Below are 25,494 nucleotides of genomic sequence, written 5' to 3'. Positions count from 1 at the left end.
ATTTCTAGCTTACATATCTGAAATTTAAGGATTTTAGAAATAGTGATCCTTAATTTAAGATATTCATGTGCATGAAACTTTTTTGTCTCTCAAATTTATGTCTATAGTAAGGCTTTCTGCTACTAAAGATTTAGTTGCTGACCTATATGCTAATATCTTACTTTTTTTTTCTAAAATAGTTTCCAAAAACATTGAAAAATATGCTTGGAAATTTTTTTAAACAATGGGGCTTTTTTATTTGATTAAATTTCCTTTTAGTGATTTTTGATTAAATTTCTCTTTTAGTGAATACAGAAATTTTTTGTTTCTAACTATGAGTAAGATAACATTCATTGAACAAAGAAAACTGTATGGTTTTTATTGTAATGTTTTCCCTTTATTAGTATTTAGCTGCCACAGTTCAGTTTTTTCAGTCAGTAAAAGTTGATTTATCTTGTACATAAATTATTATTAATATAAAATTGATTTGGGGGGCTCTTGGATGGTTCAGTTAAGCGTCCCACTCAGTTTCAGCCCAGGTCATGATCTCAGTCATGAAATTCATCTTCACGTCTGGCTCCGCACTGGGCATGGAGCCTTCTTGAGATTCTGACCTTCTCTCTCTCCCTCTCCCTCCTCTGCCCCTCCCTCTGCACCCTCCATCCCCACTTTTGCTCATTCTCTCTCAAAAAAATTAATGACTTGAACTCAGTTCAAGTCTCTAGGTAAAGAACAAAAGCTAGGTAGAGCATTAGTTGGTGACAAAGATCTCAGAAGCTGTTTTCCGAAGTACTTTTTCTAATGCTTTTTAACAACATCATGGAAAGGAAATTATATATTTCTTTTATCATTCTCTACACTTGAAGTTTTCCTTAATCTCTGATAGTATGTGAATATCATGTGGTTCACAAGTGGTAGATGATTTTTTGGCTATTGTATGGTTGTAAAGACCAAACAAAAACATAAAGAATTGTCTCTAGGCTCAGGAATTTTCTGCTAGAAAGAAATTTTTTTAATGCTATTTAATGACATATTCACTGGTAGGCTTGTCTTTAAGTATTACAGAGCTATAAAGTACAAAGCAAAATTTAGTTCTAACTTTTAGAAAAATCTCATTTTTATACTGCATGAGGATTTATTAGGAGATATTGATATAAATATTCAAATTTCCAATTATTTTCACAAATAAAGTCATATGACTCATGGCTTTATCATTACATTATGTCTTTTCTGAATTTTTCCCCATGGCACAGATCTAGTAGTACAATTCAGGGAGCTCAGTGGAAAGCTGCATGTAAATAGAGAAATTGGTATAAAATTATTTTTAGTAAAATATTTTTTTTTTAAGATTTTATTTATTTGAGAGAGAGATAGAAAGCAGGAGCAGAAGGAGGGGGAGAGGGAGAAGCAGGCTTACCACTGAGCATGGAGCCCGATGTGGGACTCAATCCCAGGTCCCTGGGATCATGACCTGAGCCAAAGGCAGACACAGAACCAACTGAGCCACCCAGGAACTCCAATTTTAGTAAAATCTTATAATTTTTAATGTGTTCTTGCTCCAGATGTTTTTAAAAATTATTCCCTCCTTTTATTTTGCAAAGTTTGTTAATGTTACTTGGAACAAATATATAACTGTAGTTTTTTTCTTTGGGATAAAGCATTTCTATAGATTTAAATCTGCCCCCAGTCATCCTTCAGAGAAAGTCATGGTTTAGACTTATTCCTACAGGGACAAACTCAATTTTATTTGATACAAAACTTGAAAGGTAAAAAAAAAAAAAAAAAAAAAACTTGAAAGGTAAACTTTGGAGCTACCGTATTTTTTTTAATTCCAAATAATAGAATTCAGGGAGTACATTCAGTTAGATTGAACCTTTGGTGCTTTTATTTATATTAAAAAGTTTCTGGCCAACACAAATATAAGGGAATAATGAAATAGCTTCAATTTTACTTGGCTAAGAGCATCTTAAAAGGTTTTTACTTGCTAATCTAGAGAAAGAAAAAGAAAAAAAATTTTTCTGCATATTTTCTGTTTGGGCAAAGCAGCATTTTCTCTAGTGGTAGTCCATTTTAGTAACAATAAAATGTTTTATGGCCTAAAGAAAGCAAAACTCTTGTAAAAATAGTAGTGTGTTATCTACATTTATATAAATAATCAGATTTAATGTTGCCTTTGTTGTATGAAGTCTCAAGATACAAAATATTCTTTATAGAACATCCTGTACAGTTCACAAAGGAAATATCAGTTCAAAGTAGGCAGAATGCCATCTCATTAGGAATACATTTTGAATAAGTGTAATAGTCACTTAGTAAATTTTCTGTACTCCATGCTTTATGTTCAAAATAATGCTAAAAATCGTCAGATTGAAAGATAAAAATAGTATTTCTTATCTCAAGACATGTAAGCATGTCAAAAAGCAATCTTCTGCTAACACCAGTGTTACACACTTCATGTTCAAAGTAGAATTTGTTCTGTAAGAAGACAATGTAGTATGTCATTGGAAATTTGGAATTTATCCAAGACAAAACAAAAATGGTCACTAAAGTTTGTATGTATCCATTTCACCATTTTTCAAAGAGCACAAGTATCTTTTTGGCTTAGAAGAATATACATTAGAAATGAAAGACTCTTGAGTTTAAGAATGTCATACATTTTCAGACTTTAAGTTACTCTGTTTCTGAAGAACCTCTTATACTACCTGCTGAAAGGAAATAGGGAAAAAATGGGATTCTTATTTGATCAAAAGTTTGCGATTACTAGGATTAAAAAGCAAACATCCAACAAAGTGAAAAGCCCAATCATGTGTTTGTACTAAAACCTGGTTACGCTTTCACATTAAAAGGACTTTTTGATTTAGAATTATATTTTTTCTCTGAAAACTTGAGTTGTGCCAGGAGTATTTATAGCTATGACACCATTCACAGAATTCTTGATTTTAGAATGTGTTTAATGGAGAAGGAAGCATACTTAACTGTGGGATGGATGATTGAGTTGGTTTGTTAATAAGGTTGTTTTGTTTTGGTTATTCTAATATTTAACAAAATACTTATCTTTTCCACAGAATCTACCTGTTACTCGTATTTTAGACAATCTGATGGAGATGAAGTCAAATCCTGTGAGTAGCATTTAATATTGTACTTGTAAATTCGTGAACATATCAAACTCAGTGCATGAAAGGCAATAAAATCTGGGTTCATTGTGGGCTTAATCAGAGCAGACTACATGAGAGAAAGCAAAGAGTCCAGGTTCTCAAAGAGCTTTTTTAGCCATTATCACAGATAATGAGAATTGGTTTTCTCGGCTGCTATAACTATTCTGGCCAGCTCTCATCCAAATTAAATGTAGATTATATTCTGTATATATAGTTAAATGTAAAATATATCCCAAGAAGCAAGTTTCTTGAAATGACAAAGGACTAGTGAGCATCAGCTGGTGTGTAGTATGAAGAGTACAAGACTAATTTAACTTTATGAAAATTAGAGAAGTACACAGTGAAATTTTTAAGTGTATATGTTCAGATGGGATGGAAGTCTTTAGGCTACAAAGTAAAATTGAGAGAAATTGTTGGATGAATAGACAAATGGGTAAATATTGTTAGCATTTACTGGGTTTCCAAGCTGTTTACATTCAAGAAAGGAATGTGAAAATTATCACAGTCCATTTCATAAAACAGCTCATCCTGTTACCGTGGTGACTAGAACTTGGTTATCACAGGAGTCTAGAATCAAGAAAGGCAACATCAGAACCCTAGTTCAGGTTGATCTGAATCTCTATAGATTTTGGCAGCAGGGCTTTAGATTCCATGCTAAGAAAGATTGAACAGGATCTTCAAATCAATGTGTCACTTTTTGTAATTGTTAAAACATGATTATAATAACATTAAAAGAAATTTAACAAAACATATTTTAAAATCTTGTCATGTGAAAACAACAAGTAATAAGACATCCCCAAAGGGGATAATTACAATTATGAGAGGAATGAGAGAATGGTCCATAATGATAAGTTAAAAAGGACAAGATTCTTCAGTATAGGAATTGATACAGAAAAAATGGTATATAATGTAGTAACAATGTTAAAACATCCTAGAATATATGAAGAAGTAGCTTTTCTTGAAAAGCCTGAAAGCCTAAGAAAAGTATACATTTATAACTATCTTTTTTCCACCCTTTGGCAAAGGAACAGATTCCTTTGGCTGACTGTGCTGCAAAAGGAGAGGGAAGCAAAAATGAGGGAGTGATTACACTTGCAGGCAGTAAAACAGTACTTCCCAGCTCCTTTAATATCAAGAAACTAGTTTCCAATTTAGAAAGTACACAACCCCTTATCTGAAACTTCTGAAATCTACAAAGTCCTGAAAACTGAAAGATTTTATATGATCCATTTGGTGGCAAAACCTGACCTTAACTCAGTTTGAGGCTCTTTATAGTTTTTATCATACTTTATATTAATATTCATCTATCTAGCTGCAAAAATAGTAATACGTTAGATGATGGGGTGGTGCCCACTGGGAGTGTTACATTATATTTAGTTTATGCATGGTATCATCTAAAAAATTTTTAAATTCAAAATTCCAGAATACATCTAACTTAAAATGCTTCAAATAATAGAGATTATAACCTGTATTAAGTTATTCTGTATAAAATCATGAACATATAATAAAATTCTAAAACAGAAGCAATAAAAATAATTATACTGGCTTATAAAATGATTATATTTTCAAGATAGTATAGCAGTATAGTGTGGTTAAGAGCATGGGCTTTGAAACTAGACTACCTGGGTTCAAATCCTAGAGTTCCCATATTACTAGTTACGTGACCTTAGAAAAGTTAACATAATTTTTCTGTGCCCCAGCTTGTCCATATGAGAAAACAGAGATAAAAATAACTACCTCACAGATGTTATGAGAATTTAAGTGAGTAATTTCATCTAAAGCATCTAGAATGTTTAACATGTAAATAAGTGTTCTGTTAGTGGTGGTGGTGACACAGATTTATTTAATTAATCTACCAGATTAATAGCTTAATTAAATAAAATACTCAAAGCCAAATGGTAACATTCTAAAGAGAAAGCAAGTTCCAATTTTTTGTTTTTTGTTTTTTAACTAGGAAACTGATGACTATAGATATTTTGATCCCAAAATGCTACGAGGCAATGACAGGTAAGCAGCTCTTGACTTGTGTGATTTGTTTGTAGGTCTTCCCATCCCACTAAGAATGGAAATAACATAATTTTTTGTTAGAAATAAGTGCTTATTAAAAATTCAAACTAAATGGAAACCTGGTAAATAAACAATATGTATAATCTTACTACCTAGAGATAATCACTACTAATCTTACTTAACATTTTGGTTCTTTTCCTTTCAAGTATATACACTCACACATCCGAAAAATACATTATGTTGTTTTGTTTTTGTTCTTCATAACAAGACGGCTGTATTACAAACTAACTATATGAAGGAGGGCAATTTGGATAATGTGTTTTTAAATGAATATTCTTACTGAACCAAAGCAAAGATGAGAACTTTATGTTGAATACCAGTTGTTGTTGTTGTTTTTATTTAACTGGCCCATAAAAGCCAAGCCCCCATGGATTGTTGTAAATACTTCTTTATGTTATGGCAATGAAACATTCTACAGATACTTTTTCTAATTTATAACAAACATGATATGTACTTGCTTGCTTCATTATGGATATTACTTTTCAAGGTTTACTTCATGATAATATGAAAAATAGCCTACAAGACATAGAGAAAGAATAGACAGAATTAGGAGGGGAAAAAACGTGCTTAGAATGATCTTTCTCACCTAAATTTGAGTGAAGCTGGTTTCTTGCCTACATCTTATGTTTTGGATCTTTAGAACTTTGTCTCTGCTTTATCTCAACTTCTTTGTCGTTAGAACAAATAATCTAGTCACTAGATAATTGATTACTAGATTGTTTTAGATTAGATTATAACTTAAAGGAAATTTATTTTCTTAATTTACCAGAAATATTGCTAAAGTTACAAAAGAAGCTGCTAATAGCAGCTGCAGCTGGCAAAGGAGAATTTGACAAAAAATAAATTCTAGAAGGGAGAGGATGAGGAGTGACAGCTTCTTTTGAGGGTGGTAAAAAAATGTTCTGAAGTTAGTGGTGACAGTTGTACAACTCTGTAAATATACTAAAAACCACTGATTTGTACCCTTTAAAACAGTGGACTTAGAACTCTTTTCCTATCTTGATATTCTCCAGCTTACATTTTATCCTTCCTTGTATTTGCATATGGCTAACAAGTAGATACATTTTCCTTAGAAATTCTCCTTTGTCTGCTCTTGAGCTGTTTAATCACAATTAATCTCCGTTATTAATAACTAGTAATACTGTGCTATTTAAAATCTCACCTCATTCTATATGTACTCTTCGAGGAACTTAGAGCACTCTAGAAGGAAGTTGATCACTGATGAGGTGTTTCAGTCAGTTGGGCTTCTGGTCCTTTCTATGGAATATTCATTCAGACAGGCCATAGAAATGAGCAAAAGATGATAGAGCTGTTGGATTGGCCTTTCAATCATTAAACATGGTATAATAGCACTCTACTCTTCTTTGAGATTTTCAAAAATTGCTTGTGAGGAAAATCTAAGTTCTCTTTTTATATAGCCTGTTTTTAACACTGAAACAAATCCACGTCTGACTCACAAATGCTTTGAAGAATACCTTAATTAAAAGGTCTCGTGGAAAAATAAAAAATAAAAAAATAAAAGGTCTCGTGGACACCAAATATTTTTTAAATACATTGTAAGTATGTGGCTAATATATGTAATAATATATAATGGCATATATAAATACAAAGAAATAAGCTACAGCAAAATGCAAATCCCTTCTCCCATCCATTTCCTTCTGTTACTTACCATACATGTGTTTACATAGTTTTTTCACAAATGTAGGTACTGACAAACTATAAAATTATGTTGAGGATAGTAAAATTTTATATGATTTAGTACTAAAATATATACTTTAGCAATTTACCTTATACCCAGATTTTATCCTTTTGAGAGCTGCTGCTCAGTGTTTCCTTCTCCCTCTCAGTTTTCTCTTAGATTTTATCTTAAAGAGAAAAATTGTCCTACTCCCTTTTAGATACTGACACATGTATCTCTTCTAGTGTATTCCTCTGCATCCCAATTCACTATTTGGGTACACAAAACTAAAGGACCCAGCCTCAAAGAAAGTGAAGGAAGAAGAATTATAAATACATATCCAATTGTAGGTGCATGTGTGTGTTTCCCATACCTCTTTTGTTTGTAGTGAAAGCCTTGGGTGAAATTCTCAGTACATTTTTCTTTGTTGCAGCTCAGTTCCAAGGAACAAAAATCCATTCCAGGAGGTAAGGTCTATCTAAAAATTGTGTCTCTAAAACAAAAGGAAGATGACCAAGCAGTCTTGAAGAATTATCTTCATCTTTATGGCTTTATTACCATTACTGTATGGTAATCTTGACAAATCCAGTTCTGTGTAACCATATTAGTAACCATATTTTCCTGATTTATAAAATTACTTAGAATAATTCAAGCTAAAAATAACTGATACAGTCAGTGGACATGGCTGTTTCCATAGTTTGGCTATTGTGACAATGCTGCTATATACATTGGTGTGCATGTATCCCTTTGAATTAGTATTTTTATATTCTTTGGGTAAATATCTAGTAGTACAGTTGCTGGATTGTAGGATAGTTCTTTTTCAACTTCCTGGGGAACCTCCATACTGTTTTCCACAGTGGCTACACCAGTTTGCATTCCTACCAACAGTATAAGAAGGTTCCCCTTTCTCTGCATCCTCCCCAACACTTGTTTTTTGTGTTGTTGATTTTAGCCATTCTGACAGATGTGAGGTGATATCTCTCATGGTGGTTTTAATTTTTATTTAATTTGTATTTCCCTGACGTATGATGTTGATTGCACATCTTTTCATATAAGTGCCCATCAACTGATGAATGGGTACAGAAGATGTATATATGCATTGGTATATTACTCAGCCATAAAAGCAAAATCTTGCCATTTGCAATAACATGGATGGAGCAAGAGTGTATTACACTAAGTGAAATCAGTCAGAGAAAGAAACACCATATGATTTCACTCATGTGTGGAATTTAACAAACAAAACAAATGAGCATAGGGAAAAAAGAGGCAAACCAGGAAATAGACTCTTCACTATGGAGAACAAACTTAAGGTTCTAAGAGGGGGGTGTGGGGGAGGGATTAAAGGGCAATTGCTACGAAGAGCACTGGGTGTTATAAGGAAATGTTGAATCACTGTATTGTACTCCTGAAACTAATATTAAAAACGTTAAAAAAAAAAACGGACACAAGATTGGGTAACTTACAGAAAAAGAAGTCTAAGACTGTAGTAAAAGTTTTATATGTGTGGAACTTGGTTCTAAAATTAGATTCCAACCTTTTGTGAAGATATGACTGTTTTCATTTGAAATACAAGAAGCTTCTCAATAAAAATAAATACAGTAAAGCACATTTTAGAAATTATGTAAATGCCAAGTTTTGTTTTTCCTACCTACAATAAATAACCTCGAATTTTAAAAAGCATTTTGGAGAAAGCCCCTTAGATTTATTTGCTGTTACTTAACTGAAGAATGAATGAAGTTTGTTTTCCTCTACACACTTTTTAGAAACAAATTTCTTTTAATTGAAGTAGCGCTAGGCACTTAGGATGTGACCTTTTGCTATCTTTTTTTTTTTAATATATAAGTTGTGGAATATGCTCCAAACTAAAAACCATATTGCATGTAAGTTAAAATTCTGTTTCTCTCAACTTACCTGGTTGTTTTGTTTTTGTTTTTTTTTTCTGTTTGCATTTTTAGGCAATTGTTTTTGTGGTGGGAGGAGGCAACTACATTGAATACCAAAATCTTGTTGACTATATAAAGGTACATGTTGGCCTTTTTATTCTTTAATCAATTGATGTTTCACAGTTGAGCTGTGTTTTTAGCATACTAGCATTCTCTGGTGGCTTTCTGATTTGTACATACCCTCTTTTCTAGAGGTAGTTTAAAAGTCCTCATATAGGGATCCCTGGGTGGCGCAGCGGTTTGGCGCCTGCCTTTGGCCCAGGGCGCAATCCTGGAGACCCGGGATCGAATCCCACGTCGGGCTCCCGGTGCATGGAGCCTGCTTCTCCCTCTGCCTGTGTCTCTGCCTCTCTCTATCTCTCTGTGACTATCATAAATAAATAAAAATTAAAAGTCCTCATATAGAAGAAAATGCCCATATGCTCATTGTTTTCCTATTCCCTGTCACATTTCTGGTCTAAAATTGTAGTTGATCTGGGAAATAATGTATCTTATTGATGTAACGTACTTGGCAGCTATGTATCTTATTTTTTTTACGATTTTATTTATTCATGAGAGACACAGAGAAAGAGGCAGAGACACAGGCAGAGGGGAGAAGTAGACCCCCTGTGGGGAGCCTGATGTGGGACTCCATCCCAGGACCCCGGGATCATGACCCGAGTGGAAGGTGGATGCTCAACCACTGAGCCACCCAGGCACTCGGCAGCTATATATCTGAATTTGACTCTAAATGTTCAAAGACCATGGGGTGGCCGGGCATCTCAGTCTGTTAAGTGTCTTGATTTCAGCTCAGGTCATGATCTCAGTCATGAGATAGAGCACAACTTCGGGCACCATACTGGGCATGGAGCCTGCTTAAGATTCTCTCTCTCCCTCTCTCTCCCCCTTCTCCTCTCTCTCTCTCTCACAAAAGTAAAATAAATGTTCAGAGACCTCAAATAAGCTCCTCTTCCAAAAAATCTCCCTTGTTGAAAGGATTTACAGAACCCATTTACATGAATAATAAGCACTTTTCTCCTATCCCGTTACTTAAATCAGCAACATACTTCTAACACACTTGGAATGTCTGCTTTTTTAGCAAACAGGAGATAGCAAATTAGAAGTAGAATGCTATTCAAAGCTGACAGCAGCAGGGAGTGACAATTAAGCAAAAAAATATTAAGTAAAGGGTGTAACTTGAAGAGCAAAACACCATTTAAAAGGTAGGGGCAACAGAATTATCAGTTGTGTGACATTTTGTAATCTTCATTTATTCAGTTAACATTAAATAATGATCATTCCTTATGTCCTATGTTATGTAAGACTTTAAAAAGGTTGAGATTTTGGTACAGCAGGAGATTTAAAAGAAAAGACAAATGTAACAGAGCTTCAAAACTATCAGGCATAACTGGGATCCTATTTTAGTTACATAAGACATACTTCATCTTCAGAGTGTGAACCACCGAGATCTGTATAAGATGTCACAGTCTTCAGGGAGCATCCATCTTGAACAAGAAGGTGTCTTTTATATCTCTCTTTGGTCATACAGCCAGAACCAGGCCACATGACCAGTTCAAAAGCAGAAACCAAGGGAACATAACAGGAACCAGGTACAAACCATCAGTCTATACAATTTCTATAAATGGGTACTGACAGGTGCAAGTTGTCTCCTGGTCTGTCTATGAGCCTTGCATGGGACTGTATTAATCACTAGTTGATCTGTTTTGTTCAGGTTTGGCAAAGGGTCAAAAATATGACTGTTCTAGGTGTTCTCTGGGATAAACACAGGGCTGCAACAGATCAGCTGAAATTACGCCTGTACTTATACATTCCACATACCCCCCACCACCACCATCTTGGTTCAGCTTTCTTAATTCCACTCATCAACATTCTTTTTTCTGCTTTTTTGTAAATATTTGTACAACAGAAACACAAAAAGGATAAACCCAAAATATTAGTCATTTGTGGAGTATAGTGGCTGAGATGCAGGCATAATTTTGAAGGAACATTGCAGTCTACCAAATATTCTACTGCAAACCTGTTTTTAATCATATATAAGCTTGACAACTTAAGTCTTTCTACTATAGAAATTTTAATTTTGTGAGATGTGTTAATAAGTTGGTTCTTGTAACAAATAATTATTAAGTCTAGTTTTTTTTTTCCATTAATCACTTTTATCAGAAGAATATCAGATTATCACTGAGAGATGAGTAAGGCCTGTATCTTTTACTTAGTTTCAGTTTACTATTTTTTTTCCTGTTATTATCTTTTAAAGCCCCAAAAAACGGTGTGTGAGTAGTAAGGCCTGTGATACTATGACTAGTCAGGCATGCAACAGATATTTTAAGTTCTTATATCCAGATGCCGTTCTTTTTTTTTTTTTTAATATTTATTTATTTATGATAGTCACACAGAGAGAGAAAGAGAGGCGTGGAGACATAGGCAGAGGGAGAAGCAGGCTCCATGCACCGGGAGCCCGACGTGGGATTCGATCCCGGGTCTCCAGGATTGCGCCCTGGGCCAAAGGCAGGCGCAAAGGCAGGCGCTAAACCGCTGCGCCACCCAGGGATCCCCCAGATACCATTCTTAATAGATCATCATTTAGGTTAACAGTTATGCAGTGGTCTTTGGTTTTGTTGCTGAACAAATTTTCTTATATACATTTTGGTGGCAGTTGTATACTAATTTTGCCTCCCCCGAGGAATCTTACAGAATATATAAAACCTGTAAAATGATAACCTGTCAGAGAAAAAAGAGGGATTAGAATTATTCTTAAGTGTTTATCCCCTAGATGTTATTAGCATCATCAGGACATACAATATGGGTAATTGCAGATTTAATCTTTCTTTAAAATCCTGGAACCCATCTTGGACCTTCAGCTTCAAATAGAGGCAATTTCTACAGGCCTTGGGCATGTCTAAATATAGCTCAGAGTATTACTTTTTTGCTTTGGCCTCTTACAAGGTACAGAGATAATGTTACCTTTTCATTATGCACTTGCTCCTTTTCAGAGTCAAGATTTCCTCCTTTCATTTGTTGGTCATTTTTACCCAGAATTTGGCCCCTGGTTTAAAAGATTTACTGTCAGATTCAGCAAGTTGCCTGATCCATAGAGCTAGCAGCAGTCTGAGAGTAGCCAGTGCTTTCTCCTTTGTCCATTCCCAGAGATAGGAAGTAAGGCTAAGTAAGTGTGACCATACATATAGGACAGTCTGGTCCACCTATTAATCCCAGTTTAGACAGGCAGAAAGTAGAAACAGCCCTTTGCATCATTCCTCAGACAGATTTAGAGGCAGTGTCTTGGTGTCTGTTTGCATATCCCTGAACTACAGGATCACATAGAGAAACATTTTTAGAAATGCAGAATAAATTTTTGTTAGTTCCTGTGTTTTTACCCCTTTTCATCTCTTCCTTATTTTCTCTGCTGAATCTCAACAATCTATCCACTTTTAATTATCCTCTTTAATTGTATCACTTATATTTTAACACACATTCCATCATACAAAGCCACTGTGTCTCAGAAAGACCAGCCCAGTTTAGAAAAAAGATGTTTCAAATGTCTGTTACAGTTTGCAGTCAGTCTCCTACTTTGTGTATGTTAAGGTGTCTGAGTCAGTTTGCTGTATACAATGTTTCATAACACCCTTGTTGAACTGCACTTGCAGCAAAACTTTGTCAAGTGGTAATATAAGAAGGGAGTCCACATTGAAACAGTTTCTGCTGAGGCTTCTAATAGAATATTAAAGATGTTTGTTCCAATAATCAGGTGTACAAATCCAAATCCAAAATGATTGCCTATTCTGGATGAAACCTGTTGTTGTCGACTAGAAACCTTAAGTAATAAGCTAGTGTTATTCTGTATGTTTCCATTTCTCTTAGGTATATACCTAGGAGTGGAATTCCTGAGTCGTCATAATTTTTATTATTAACTGAGGAACTGCTAGTCTGTTTTCCAAAGTGATTGTACCATTCTGCATTCACACAAGCAGTGTATGAAGACTTTGATTTCTCCACATCATCACCAACACTTGTTACTGGGCTTTTTGATTCTGATTATCCTGGTGGGAGTGAGGCGGTATCTCGCTGTGGTTTTGATTTTCATTCCCCTGGTGAATTAGGATGTAAAGCATATTCATGTGCCTTTTGGCCATTTGTATATCTTTGGAGAAATGTCTACTAAGATCCTTGCCCATTTTTATAGTTGAGTTATTTTGCCTTTTTATTATGGAGTTTTAAGAGTATGTAATCTAGAAGTAAGTCCCTTATCAAATATGTGATTTGCAGAAATTTTCTCCCATTCTTTAGGTTGTCTTTGTATTTTCTAAATGGTGTTTTTTAAAGTGCAAGAGTTCTTTTTATTTTGATGAAATCCAATATATATGTTTTCTTTTGTTGCTCTCTTTTATGCTTCTTTTGTTGTCATATCTAGGAATCCCAAATCCAAATTTGACAAAGTCAAATCCAAGGTCAGAAGATTTACCCCTATGTTTGCTTCTAAAAGAAAAGCATTTTTACTCTAAAATGTAGGTCTTTGATCCGTTTTTAGTTAATTTGTCATGTAGTATGAAGTAAAGCCCAGCTTCACTCTTTTGTATATGGCTGTCCACATTATCCCCGCATCATTTATTGAAAAGACCATTTTCCTCTATTGAATGGTCTTGGTGGCCTTGTTGAAAATAAGCTGACCATATATGTATATAAGTTTATTTCAGGACTCTCAGTTCTTTTCTTTTTCAAGATTGTTTTTCTGGGTGTTTTGCACTTCCATAGGAATACTTGTCAATTTAGTTGGGATTCTAGCAGGAATTGCATTGACCCTATATATCAGTTTAGAGACTATTTTCATCTTAATAATGTTATGTCTTGTGCTTGGGTGGCTCAGTGGTTGAGCATCTGCCTTCAGCTCAGGGCGTGATCCCAGGATCCAAGATCAAGTCCCACGTTGGGCTCCCTGCAAGGAGCCTGCTTCTCCCTCTGCCTATGTCTCTGCCTCTCTCTCTCTCTCTCTCTCTCTCTCTCTCTCTGTGTGTGTGTGACTATCATTAAAAAAAATAATAATAATTAAAAAAAATAATTTCTTTCAACAGTTTTTTTGTTGTTTCATTGTTTCTGTTGGTTTTTGCTGTTTTCAGAGCATAAGCTTTTACACTTCTTTCATTAAATTTATTTCTATATGTTTTTATGCTATTATGAATGGAATTGTTTTTGTTTTATTTTGGGATTGCTCATTTCAGTCCAATAAAAAATTATTTTTATGTATAATCTTGTATCCTGCAGCCCTCTTGACCTAATTTATTGGTTCTAAGGTATTTTAGTGAATTTTTAGGATTTTCTGTATAGGAGATCATGTTATATGTGAATAGAATTACTTTAAATTCTTTCTTAAACTATCTGGGATGTTTTTCCTTTTTCTTTTTTCTTTTTCTTTTTGCCTAACCACCTGGCTAACACCTTCAGTGCACTGTTTAATTGAATAGACTTCTTTATCTTCTTCCTGAGTCAAAATATCCAGTCTTTTATTACTTCGTATAATAACAGGTACGAGTTTTTCATAGGTCACCTTTATGCCATTAAAACCCCTTGTCAGTACAACCTTATAGTATGAAACAAAACTTAGGACTGTACCTACAAGAATGGAGAATAATCTAGCGTGGCCTTTAATTTACACTGGTTCACATTCAGCAAATGCCAGTTTTGTTAGGAAGGCAAAGAAAATAATACAGTAATTTGACTCATAATGTAACTGCTATTTGATATGTCAGCAATGCATTTGATGAAATTAATTTTAAGAAAACATTCAATAAGACAAGTATGCCTGCTTATGCTACTTTTATTCAATATAGTATTAGAAGTTCTAGCCAGAGCAGTTACACAAGAATAAGAAATAAAAGGCATCCAAATTTGAAAAGTAAAACTCATGTCACTATTAGTAGATGGCATATAGAGAAAAAAAAACTGTCAGAACTAATAAATTCAGTAAAGTTGCAGGATACAAAAATCAGTGCCCAAAAATCTGTTGCATTTCTATACACTAATAACAAACTATCAGATAAATCAAGAAAATAGTCCCATTTACAATCACATTTTAAAAAATTAAATACCGAGGAATAAATTTAACAAAGAAACTGAAAGACTTTATTGGAAACTATAAGCCATTGATGAAAGAAATTGAAGACACAAAGAGATATGTTAGGTTCATGGATCAAAAGAACCCTCAAAGCAGTCCACAGGTTCATTTTAATCCCTGTCAAAATTCCAATGGCATTTTTTCACAGAACCAGAACAATCCTAAATTTGTATGGAGGCACAAAAGACCATTAATAACCAAAGCAATCTTGAGAAAGAACAAAGCTGGAGGCATCACGTGCTCTCGTTTCAAACTCTATGTAAGCTATGGTAATTAGAACAGTATGGTGCTGGCATAAAAATAATCACATAGATCAATGGAAGAGAATTGAGAACTCAGAAATAAACCTATGCAATATATGATATATTAATTTACAACAAAGATGTCAAGAATGTACAATGGAAAAAGGACAGTCTCTTCAATAAACAGTACTGGAAAAACTACACAGCCACATGTGAAAGAATAAAACCAACCTCTATTTTACACTATACACAAAAATTAGTTCAAAATGAATTAAGGAATTGAACATAAGACCTGAAATCATGAAACTCCTAGAAGAAAACAAGCCGTAAACTTGACGGACATAGATCTTGGCAGTGATTTTTTTTTTAATCTGACTCCAAAAGCCAAAGCAACACAAGCAAAAATAAATCAGACTACATCCTGGTAAAAAGCTTCTCCACAGCAATGGAAATGTCAACAAAGGCAGCCTACTGAATGGGAAATATATTTGCAAATAATGTATCTGACAAGGGTTAATATCCACAATAGATAGGGAACTTACACAACACCAGAAAATAATAATTAAAAATGGGCAGAGGACCTGAATAGACTTTTTTTCCAAAGAAGACATACAGATGGCCAACAAACATGAAAAGATGGCTCAACACCATTCATCATCAGTGAAAGTCAAAATCATAATGAAATTCACCTCACACCTGTTATAATGGCTGTTATCCAAAATAACAAGTGTGGCAGCAAGGTAGAGAAAGGGGAACTCTCATGTGCTGTTGACGGGAATGTAAATTGGTGCAGCCACTATGGGAAACAGTATGCAGATTCCTCAAAAAAGTAAAAATAGAACTACTATCCAGCAATTCCACTTCTGAGTATTTATACAAAGAAAACAAAAACACTAACTGGAAAAGACATTTGTACCCTCATAGACATTGCAGCACTGTTTACAGTAGCCAAGATATGGAAGCAACCTATGTATCCATTGATAGATGAATGGTAAAGAAATTGTGTGTACATGCATTATCCTAAGTGAAATAAGACAAGAGAAACACAAAACCCATATCGTTCTCTTATGTGTTGACTCATTTAAAAAAAAAAAAAAAGCTCATGGGGTGCCTGGGTAGTTCAGTCGGTTAAGCATCCACCTCTTGAGTTTGGCTCAGGTCATGATCTCAGGGTCATAAGATTGAGCCCTGTGTCAGGCTCCACGTGTGGAGTCTGCTTGAGATTCTCTCTCTCCCTCTGCCCCTCCCCTCTTGCTGTTCTCTCTTTCTCTCTCTGAAAATTAACTTAAAAATAAGCTCATAGACATTGAGAACAGATTGCTGGTTGCCAGAGGAAGAAACAGGTGGAGGTCAAAGGGTAAAACAAAACAAAAAAATGTACTCTTAGTCTAAGCCTCAACTTACAAAAAAGATAAGAAAATGTGATTGATACAAAGACATGCTGGCTCCACCACATTAGTGTGTACCTAAAAGATGCAATAGATAAATGACACTCTAGTAGCCTCCCATGATGTGCTTCACAAAGGCATATCTCTGAAGAAAGATGCACCTGCCTTACACATGAGATATACTGGAGGAAAGAACTGCATAGACATTGACTTTTTTTTTTTTTTTTTTTTTTTTTTTTTTTTAGATTTTATTTATTCATGAGAGACACAGAGAGAGGCAGAGACACAGGCAGAGGGAGAAGCAGGTTCCATGCAGGAAGCCTGACGTGGGATTCGATCCCAGGTCTCCAGGATCACACCCTGGATTGAAGGCGACGCTAAACCACTGAGCCACCCAGGCTGCCTGACATTGACCTTTTGAACATACTATTAGAGCCAGTTGTGAAATTGAAACCGGTAGTCAGTCCTTTAATCACATAAATAACTATCTTATTTTGTCTAACTTTGAGAGCAGGCATTTACATGTGAAGGTGTATTTATTAAAGCAAAAGTATTGTTTAGGAATTTATAATATCTGATTCTCCAATAACATTATCAGACATTTTGAAGTTATAAGACACATTTCCAAAAGAAATCACAGTTGAGACTCTTAAAGGTATTTGGGAACTCAGTCATTTGCATACATGCTCTGGACAAATACATAAAGCACACAACAGGCTTTGAATAGCTGTCCCAGTAGCCTTTTGTTTCTTTTTATAGTTGCAGAAATAATATGTACTAATATCCAAAAGCAATTTGGGAGTAAGAGTGTGCTGAACCCAAAAGGACAAAAAAAAAAATTGGTAGTAAGTAACCAAATGTATCGGTAGTTGAACTTGAAGCCACCACAGGCTGTTCTCTTGATGGAAGGTGATTGGCTAGAGAATGAACTAGATTTAGTTAATAATTGTTACCTTGAATCCAGTTATTGGTATATTTCACAAAGTTCAGTTTTTGATGGAGGAAGTACCAAGTTTGTGCATAATTAAGCATAAGTTTGCACTAGAATATGGGTAGACTGCAACGTTTAAACTTATAGTACAGGATTCATCTCCACTAGTGTGTTTCAGCCCTGTGCTGATCTCTGGGAGCCTTGAGAGCCATGATGCTGACATGTGAATATCATGTACTAACTAGTAGTGAATAGAGTCTTGTGCTAGGGACCAACATAGATTGGGGGCAACCTGCACTGGCGTGTCAGCACTGTTTAATAGAAAATGAAAATACTGATGATTTGCACCTAATTTCTGTCATGTTTTCTTGCTTCTGGTGTTGAGCCTGGTCCTGTAGCCTGATTTAGGTTACATGATCAGAGAGGTATAAAAGACCCTTCCTTTAGAAAGACCAGGGCTCCCCTGCAACTGGGGCATCTTCTCTATAATTTGGTAGTTGACAATTGAAAATAAAATGTGTCCTGTGCTGAGATGGGATCCTGGGAGCTGTGCATAGAATATTTGGACCCTTCTAATGTTTCCCTCTGCTTTCTTTATCCTACTATGCTGTGATCTCTACCTTTACTAATGCCTTGTGTAAGTATAACCTACGTAGCCTCAAGAATCCCACTTATATGATCAACTCTGTTATTGTTATTGCACATAACATCTCATTTTTCAAAAATGAAGTGAGGTGTGACTTGTTTTGCTCAGAAATGGCCAGTGAGGACATTTATTCAGGGAACTATTTTTATTCAGCTGATACAAAGCCATATTTCTGTTTCTTGATGAATTACTGTATTTGTTATGGAATAAGCTTTTTACATTAAAGAAGAAATGAATTTTCCTTCAAGTACACAATACATATAATAATTTCAGCATTAAGGACTTGGCAGAATTCTTCAGTAGAAGTTTTGACTACTGTAATTGGGTTATAGCATTCTGCCAAAATTAGGAATGAAATTCATTCATGAGGGGTCATAAAAAATGGATTACAGTATGTTGATATGTAAATACTGTATTGCACAAATGAGACGCAGTGACAGTTCATGCAACTTATACTATATCCTACTGCTAGCCTAACAAAACTCCAGGAATATTTTCTTCAAGTAGTATAGATCTTACATTGGAAGAATGTTGGCCTGGGATTTTATAAATAATTGTTGTTCCTGTGAAATGCGGCTGTCATCAGATTCCTTCTCTTTTCAGTATAAATGATACCAGCAGTGTATGTTAATACATTTTTAAAAAATAATTTATGCCTATTGCACCACTTTATTCCATGCAATTTTAGGATAAATATGTGTATACTAAAATTTTATAACCTCCCCCTCAAAAAACCTTTAAGAATAACAAAAAGTCTTATTAGACTTGATCACTTTTCTTGGGAATATTGAGAATATTACTTGTTACTTGTATGAGTTCTCTTCTTTTACAGGGGAAGCAAGGCAAACACATTTTATATGGCTGCAGTGAACTTTTTAATGCTACACAGTTCATAAAACAGGTAAAGTATACCTTGTTAGTTTCTTTTAACGTACCATAACTTGCTGTTGTTTGTCAAAAGAGAGCAAGAGAATCATCATATTCTTTTGACCCAGCTTGAAGCCAAAAGCCATAGAGCTATAAAAATACAGGTTTTACCATGAAAACTATACAGAAAACTCTGGTAAATAATATTATTTCTATTATCCCAAATCTATGAAAAGGTAAATTCAGAGAATTTAAAATTGGAATAGTGTACTCAAGCAAAATCACCATTTCTTATACGCTGTCCACATTTCTGACTTTACCAACAATATCACACATCGGGCTAAGAAATTAAGTAACTTTCTGGATGAGGGTAGGGGAATAGTTTTATGCAGTAGATACAATGGAATTACATTCACTTGAACATTAAGGACAGCAGTAGCTGAGATGTACATAGGCTCTACATTCTTTTTCTTGAAGGAACTGCTAATGTTCTCGGTTAATTACATTAACTTTAGCTTTTTTTTTTTTTTTTTTTTTTACGCTTAACTACTGGGGATGCTCAGTAGTCTTACCAGTAATGTTCACTCACCTCTGCATTGGCTGCCATAAAAATCACAAAAGCATCCTATACTCATTTTTAGCAGCTATTCCTAGCATCATTTTCCAGAACAACTTTCTTATCCTCATTATGTGATTCTTGTATTTCTAACCTTAATGTAGTTGCCCACTGATAGAATACAGAAAAGTTCAGGAAGATACAGTGAACACATGTATACTCCTCATTAACATTTTACTGTATTGCTTTATAAGACACCTACTCATTTATCCATTCTTCATTCTATTCATTGCTATAATTTTATTCATTTCAAAGAAAATTAAAGATATCAGTGCACTTTCCCCTTAATTCTTTATTGCCTAGGGGTTTTAGTTTTTGAGGGTTTTTATTGTTTTGTACTCTTTGGAGGTAAAATTGACAACAGTGAAATATACAGATCTTAAGTGTATATTCCTAGGTATTGTCAGATGTGTTCACTTGAATAATTCAGCACAAACTCCTATTCAGGGTGTAGAACCATCACACCTCAGAGTTCCTTTATGATCCATGCCCAGGCAGTCCTTGCCCTTAGTTCCTGCCCAAAAACATGCTCTTGATACTTTTCCACCACAGATTATATAATGTTCTAGAATAGGCAAAACTAAATGGAATATTTTTTTCTTGGGTTTACTAGATGATTCTCAATTTAATTAATCTTTTTAATCTACCAGATGTTTATGCTAATTTCTCTATTCATTGATTTCCTTTGTTTTGATTACTTTGGGATCTTATCAAGTTCTTTAGTTTTTCTTTTTTTTAATTTAAAATCAATTAATTAATATGTATAGTCTATTATTAGTTTCACAGGTAGAGTTTAGTGATTCATCTATTTGCATGTAACACCCAGTGCTATTACATCAAGTGCCCTCCTTAATGCCCATCACCTAGTTTACTTCATCCCCTCCCACAACCGTCAGTTTATTTCCTATAGTTAAGAGTCTCTTATGGTTTGTCTCCCTCTCTGATTGCATCATTTTTTAAATTTTTCCTCCCCTTCTCCTGTGTTCATCTGCTTCCTTTCTTAAATTCCACATAAGCATTTAAAGCCATAAAATCAGGGGCACCTGGGTGGCTCAATAGGTTAAGCACCTGCCTTCAGCTCAGCTCATGATCTTGGAGTCCTTGGATCAAGCTCTTCATCAGGTTCCCTGCTCAGTGCAGAGCCTGTTTCTCCCCTCTCCCCCTGCTTGTGCACTTTCTTTGAATAAAATCTTTGGAAAAAAAAAATAATAAAGCCATAAAATCCAAACCATATTTTAGCTGCATTTCACAAATGTTAATATATTTTCATCACCATATTCTATATTTTTAATATACTTGGTGGTTTTATTTTTTTTAGCCCATGTATAATTTAAAGATTTGTTGTTTTCAAGTATTTGGGTTTTCTAGATATCTTATTATTGATTTCTAATTTAATTACTTTGTGGTCATAGAACATTCTGCACATTATTTACTGTTTCAAAATTGATTTCAATCTATTTTATGGCCCAACATATGGTCTCTTCTAAGCACTCCATGTGCACTTTAAAAAGAATGCATTATGCAGCAGTTGAGGGAAAGGTTCTATAAATTTCAGTTTGGTCATGGTAGTTGACAGCATTACCTAAATCCTCTATGTCTTTATTGATTTGTTGCTTTGTGGGTTTTTTGGTCTAAATCTATTTGGTACTAAAAGACTAATAATAAAATCTCCAACTATGTTTGTGAAATTAATGCTTTCCCCCTCTAGTTCCGTCAGGCTCTCCTTTTAGTCCTGTCAATGTCCGCTTATTTTTAAGCTCTATTAAGTATACACAGATTTATGATTGCTGTGTCTTCCTGATGAGTGTACCCTTTTATTATGTAATATTCTTCTACTCAGCTGGTAATCCTCTTTCCTTAAAGTCTACTTTATGTGGTATTAAATTAGCTACTCTAGTCTTACAGCTTGCAGGTTATAACTTTTCCATCTGATTGCTCAGCTTACCTATGAATTTATATTAAAGGTGTTTATCTTGTAGGTGTCATATGATTGGATTTTTTTTTTTTTTTTGAAAACCATTCTGGTAATCTCTGACTTTTAATTGGGCCTATTAGTCTGTTAACATCTAATGTAATTATTGGATCTGCCGTTTTACTGTTTGCTTTCTTAGTTTGGCCGTCTTTCTCCTTTCCTACCTTCTTATTATTTAAACACTTTTTTATTTGAGCTGTATCTCTGCATTATCGATTTAGCAGTTGCTATATAGATCACAATATATATATCTTTAACTATTTATAAGCTAGAATTAATACTGTGCCACTTACATTAAATATGGAAACCTTGCAACGATATAGACCCATTCCCTCAGCAGTTATTCTCATTGTGATATATTTTACCTCTACATACATCATTAATCCCATAAGACAGTGGGCATTCTTATCATTTTTACCTCAGTTATCTGTATCATAAAGAAATCCTTTGTATTTACACAGATAGGATTTCCAGTGTTCTTTATCTCTACCAACTCTAGTAGATTTTGATTTGCATGTGTTGACTGCAAAACTTCTTTTAGCATTCAGTATAAGCTCAGGAGCTAGCAGTGAATTACCTTAATTTCCTTTTATATGAAAATGTATTTCACCTTTATTCTTAAATATTTTGGCTGGATAAAGAATTCTAGATTGACAGTTTTTCAAACTTTAAAGATGTTATTTCACAATCTTATACCTTCCATTATTTCTGATAGGAAGTTAGTAGTACTCAGATCAATATAATTTTACATATCATGTTTAATTTTTCTCTGGCTGCTTTCAAGATATCCTCATTATCTTTGGTTTTCAGCAGTTAGGATGTATTTATGTGTGAATTCTTATACATTTATCTTATTTAGGGATCACTGAGCTTCTTGAATCTATCATCAGTTTATATCTTCCAAATTTAGGGAATTTTCAGCTATTCTTTCTTCAAATATTTTTATGTCCAATTTTCTCCTCTCCCTTTGGGACTCCATTCACCTATATGATCAGCATTTTATATTATGCCACACATCTCTGAGTATTCTGTTTGGGATTGGGGGGGGGGGGGTTGTTTTTTAAGAATTTTTTTTTAATTTGTTTGTTTACTTATTTGAGTAATCTCTACACCCAGTGTGGGGCTTGAACTCCTGACCTCAAGATCGAGAGTAGCATGCTCTTCCAACTCAGCAAGCCAGGCACCCCTGATTCTGCTCCTTTAGAGTGTATGATTTAAGTTGTCCTATCTTCAGATTCACTCTTTCCTTTGTTATTTCCCTTCTGCCATTTGAATAATGTTGTATTTACCAGTTCTTGAATATTCATTTGGGTTTTTTTTTTAAATATAGTTGTATTCTCTGCTCAAGTGTTCTGTCTTTTCATTGTGAACATAGTCTCCATGATTTCACTGAGGATAGTTGTCATAACTGCTTTTACACCCTTTCTATTAATTACAGCCCATAGATCATCCATTTCACCATCTGTCTCCACTGTCTTTCCCCCTAAAGAATGGGTCTGATTTTCCTGCTCCATCATATACTAATTCTAGATTACTGAATGTTTTAGAAACTGAATGTTTCTTTGGAGTGCTGATCTGGGCCTTTAGCAGACGCTGACCCTGATGAGACTCAGACCTCCAGCTGTGTCTCACGGGCACGGGCAACAGCCCAGTCTTGCTTCTTAATCTCGCTCATCTGTGTGTGGTTCAGGGTTTCCCCACAGATTTGGTTAAAATTTATACATAGAATATAGGGCTCCCTCACTCTGTCCCTCTTGTTTCTAGGATTTCCTCTCACCTTCAGTGGCTTTAGTTGGCCCCACTGGCTCTCCGGTTCTTCAGGTTGAACTCACCAGTGGGAGCCTCTCCTTCCTAGTGTCTGTTCCTTCCCCACCCACTGGCTGTCAGGTGTTCTTCACTGTCTTCCAGGAGTTGGTTTTTGTATTTTGTTTAAAGTTTATAATTGCAATCCCTGGGAGTATTAGGCCAGTAGAAGTTTACCCAACCTTCCAGAATTGAAGGCCTTTCTTTTTCTTTTTAATGATGTTTTAGAAATATCAAACTAATTAAAATATATGGAGAAGTAAACTGTGAGCATTAAAGCTGCACATGAGATTTTTTTCTTGACATTTTCATACTGGGTTAATATTAACTTTATTCTCAGGGTTTTTATTTTCCATTAATTGAATTTCTACCTATGTCGGTGATACTTTTTTTTTTTTAAAGATCTACAAAACTTTAAACATTTGAAGTGGTGGTAAACGTTGAGTGAAAATTTATTCTAGATACATGCAGTGAACGAAATAAGCCTAGATTTTACCATGATTAAAGCATTCGTTTTTAAGGTGCTTACAAATATGTTTGAATGCATAAATTTCTTTTGTGATTAAAATAAAGCCATTCTTATGTTTTGTTTTAGCTGTCACAACTTGGACAAAAGTAACACAGAAGAACCTTAATATGAGAATCTACTTGGATAAATGTAAAAAGAAAAGTCAAAAGAGCCAGATGTTTTCTTCTTCATACCAGTGTCCAAACAGTGAAATTTAGAGTTAATTTTTAAGGAAATTCTATACTTAATATAATGTGTACTAATTAAAAGAATAAAGGAGTTCAGAAATAAATTTTTTAAATTGTACGTTCTCTCTCCTGTTATGTTTGATAACTGAGAAAGTAAGTACTTAGGAAGGCAAGAAAACTGCCTGAATATAATGTTAAATTATCAATATGATAACTGATTTATTAAGATTGAAGCCAGTGTAAAGAAATATGCAAATGTTGCTTGACTGGTTCATGAATTTCCTACATACATGCAATTTTTTTTTCACTTGTATGCATTTTAATTGTAAAATTACCTTCCCATGGTTTTCTGGTCTCTCGTGTTGCCTGTGGACTTTGAGTACTTTTTTTTTTTTTTTAAGATTTTATTCATGAGAATTCACAGAGAGGAGAGAGAGAAGCAGGCTCCATGCAGGGAGCCCGACATGGGACTCGATCCTGGGTCTCCCGGATCACACCCTGGGCTGAAGGCAGCGCTAAACCGCTCAGCCACCTGGGCTGCCTAACTTTGAGTATGTTAATGTCTCTTCTTCGTCTGGCACACCTTTGTACATTTTATCACAAAATCCCTTTTTTTTTAAATGGCAACAACATCATCTAGATTGGACAAATACAAACTTCCCATGAAGTTCTAAAAAAATTTGTAAAATTAAGTGTTCCCTTTGGTTCAAACCTTCCTGGCATGCAGCAGGAAGGACTGTTGATCTTAAAACTCAAGGCAGCTACAAGATAAAAGCAAGCCAGTTGCTCCAGAGAAAAAAATTCTTAAGGCCAGGGACCCTTTCCTCCTGATAAGCCTCATCAAGAGGAATCTGTAATGTCATAGATAACATCCTAATAGATAAAACAGCAAGATTCACAAGACTGTTTCTGCACTCCCAACCCTCATGAGTCAATGCCATCATGCAAAAGTCAGGTCAAACGAAAGATTTCTATTTGGGTAGTGGCCTACTAATCTGACTTGGTTTGGAGTTAAAATTCCAAGTATGTTTGGGCGACTATAACAAATTACCATATGCCAGCAGCTTATACATATGTCACACAGCTTGGGAGGCTATAGGAAATCCAGCAGATCAGACATCCATCTTCTTGTATCTTCACATAATAAAGAGTCATAATCCCTCAATCCCCCTTTAAGGAGCACTAATCCTATCATGGGGGCTCCACCCCTGTGATCTCATCCAAACCCATTTACCTCTAAAAGGCCTCACCTCCAAATACCATTATATTGGGAGGAAGGGCTTCAACAGAATTTCTAGGGAACAAATATTCGATCCATAGCACCACATCATCTGCCAAAGTTATCAAAGTGGTTTCATGTTCAGGGCTTAAGGAGACAATGTAATAGAGACAATAATGTTAATCGAGG

At 34.8% G+C, this 25,494-nt stretch overlaps 1 protein-coding gene across 2 annotated transcripts in view; it reads left to right on the top strand.

Moving 5' to 3' along the window:
* The window catches only part of SCFD1 (sec1 family domain containing 1), a 106,271-nt gene extending 82,081 nt beyond the window's left edge, over positions 1-24,190 (top strand). For both annotated transcript variants that reach the window (XM_041758717.1, XM_041758718.1), the window contains exons 20-25: positions 3,042-3,095; positions 5,086-5,138; positions 7,310-7,343; positions 8,832-8,897; positions 18,965-19,033; positions 23,986-24,190. In XM_041758717.1, the coding sequence (XP_041614651.1) occupies positions 3,042-3,095; positions 5,086-5,138; positions 7,310-7,343; positions 8,832-8,897; positions 18,965-19,033; positions 23,986-24,009 (300 nt within the window). In that variant the 3' untranslated portion in view covers positions 24,010-24,190. The remainder of the gene's footprint in view (positions 1-3,041; positions 3,096-5,085; positions 5,139-7,309; positions 7,344-8,831; positions 8,898-18,964; positions 19,034-23,985) is intronic.
* Positions 24,191-25,494: the final 1,304 nt, after the last annotated feature.

This window comes from Vulpes lagopus, chromosome 6 (genome assembly GCF_018345385.1).
Source record: "Vulpes lagopus strain Blue_001 chromosome 6, ASM1834538v1, whole genome shotgun sequence".
In the NCBI taxonomy this organism is placed as follows: Eukaryota; Metazoa; Chordata; class Mammalia; order Carnivora; family Canidae; genus Vulpes; species Vulpes lagopus.
The sequence above is the reverse complement of the archived record's forward strand: the minus strand, read 5'-3'. Positions and strand labels throughout refer to the sequence as shown.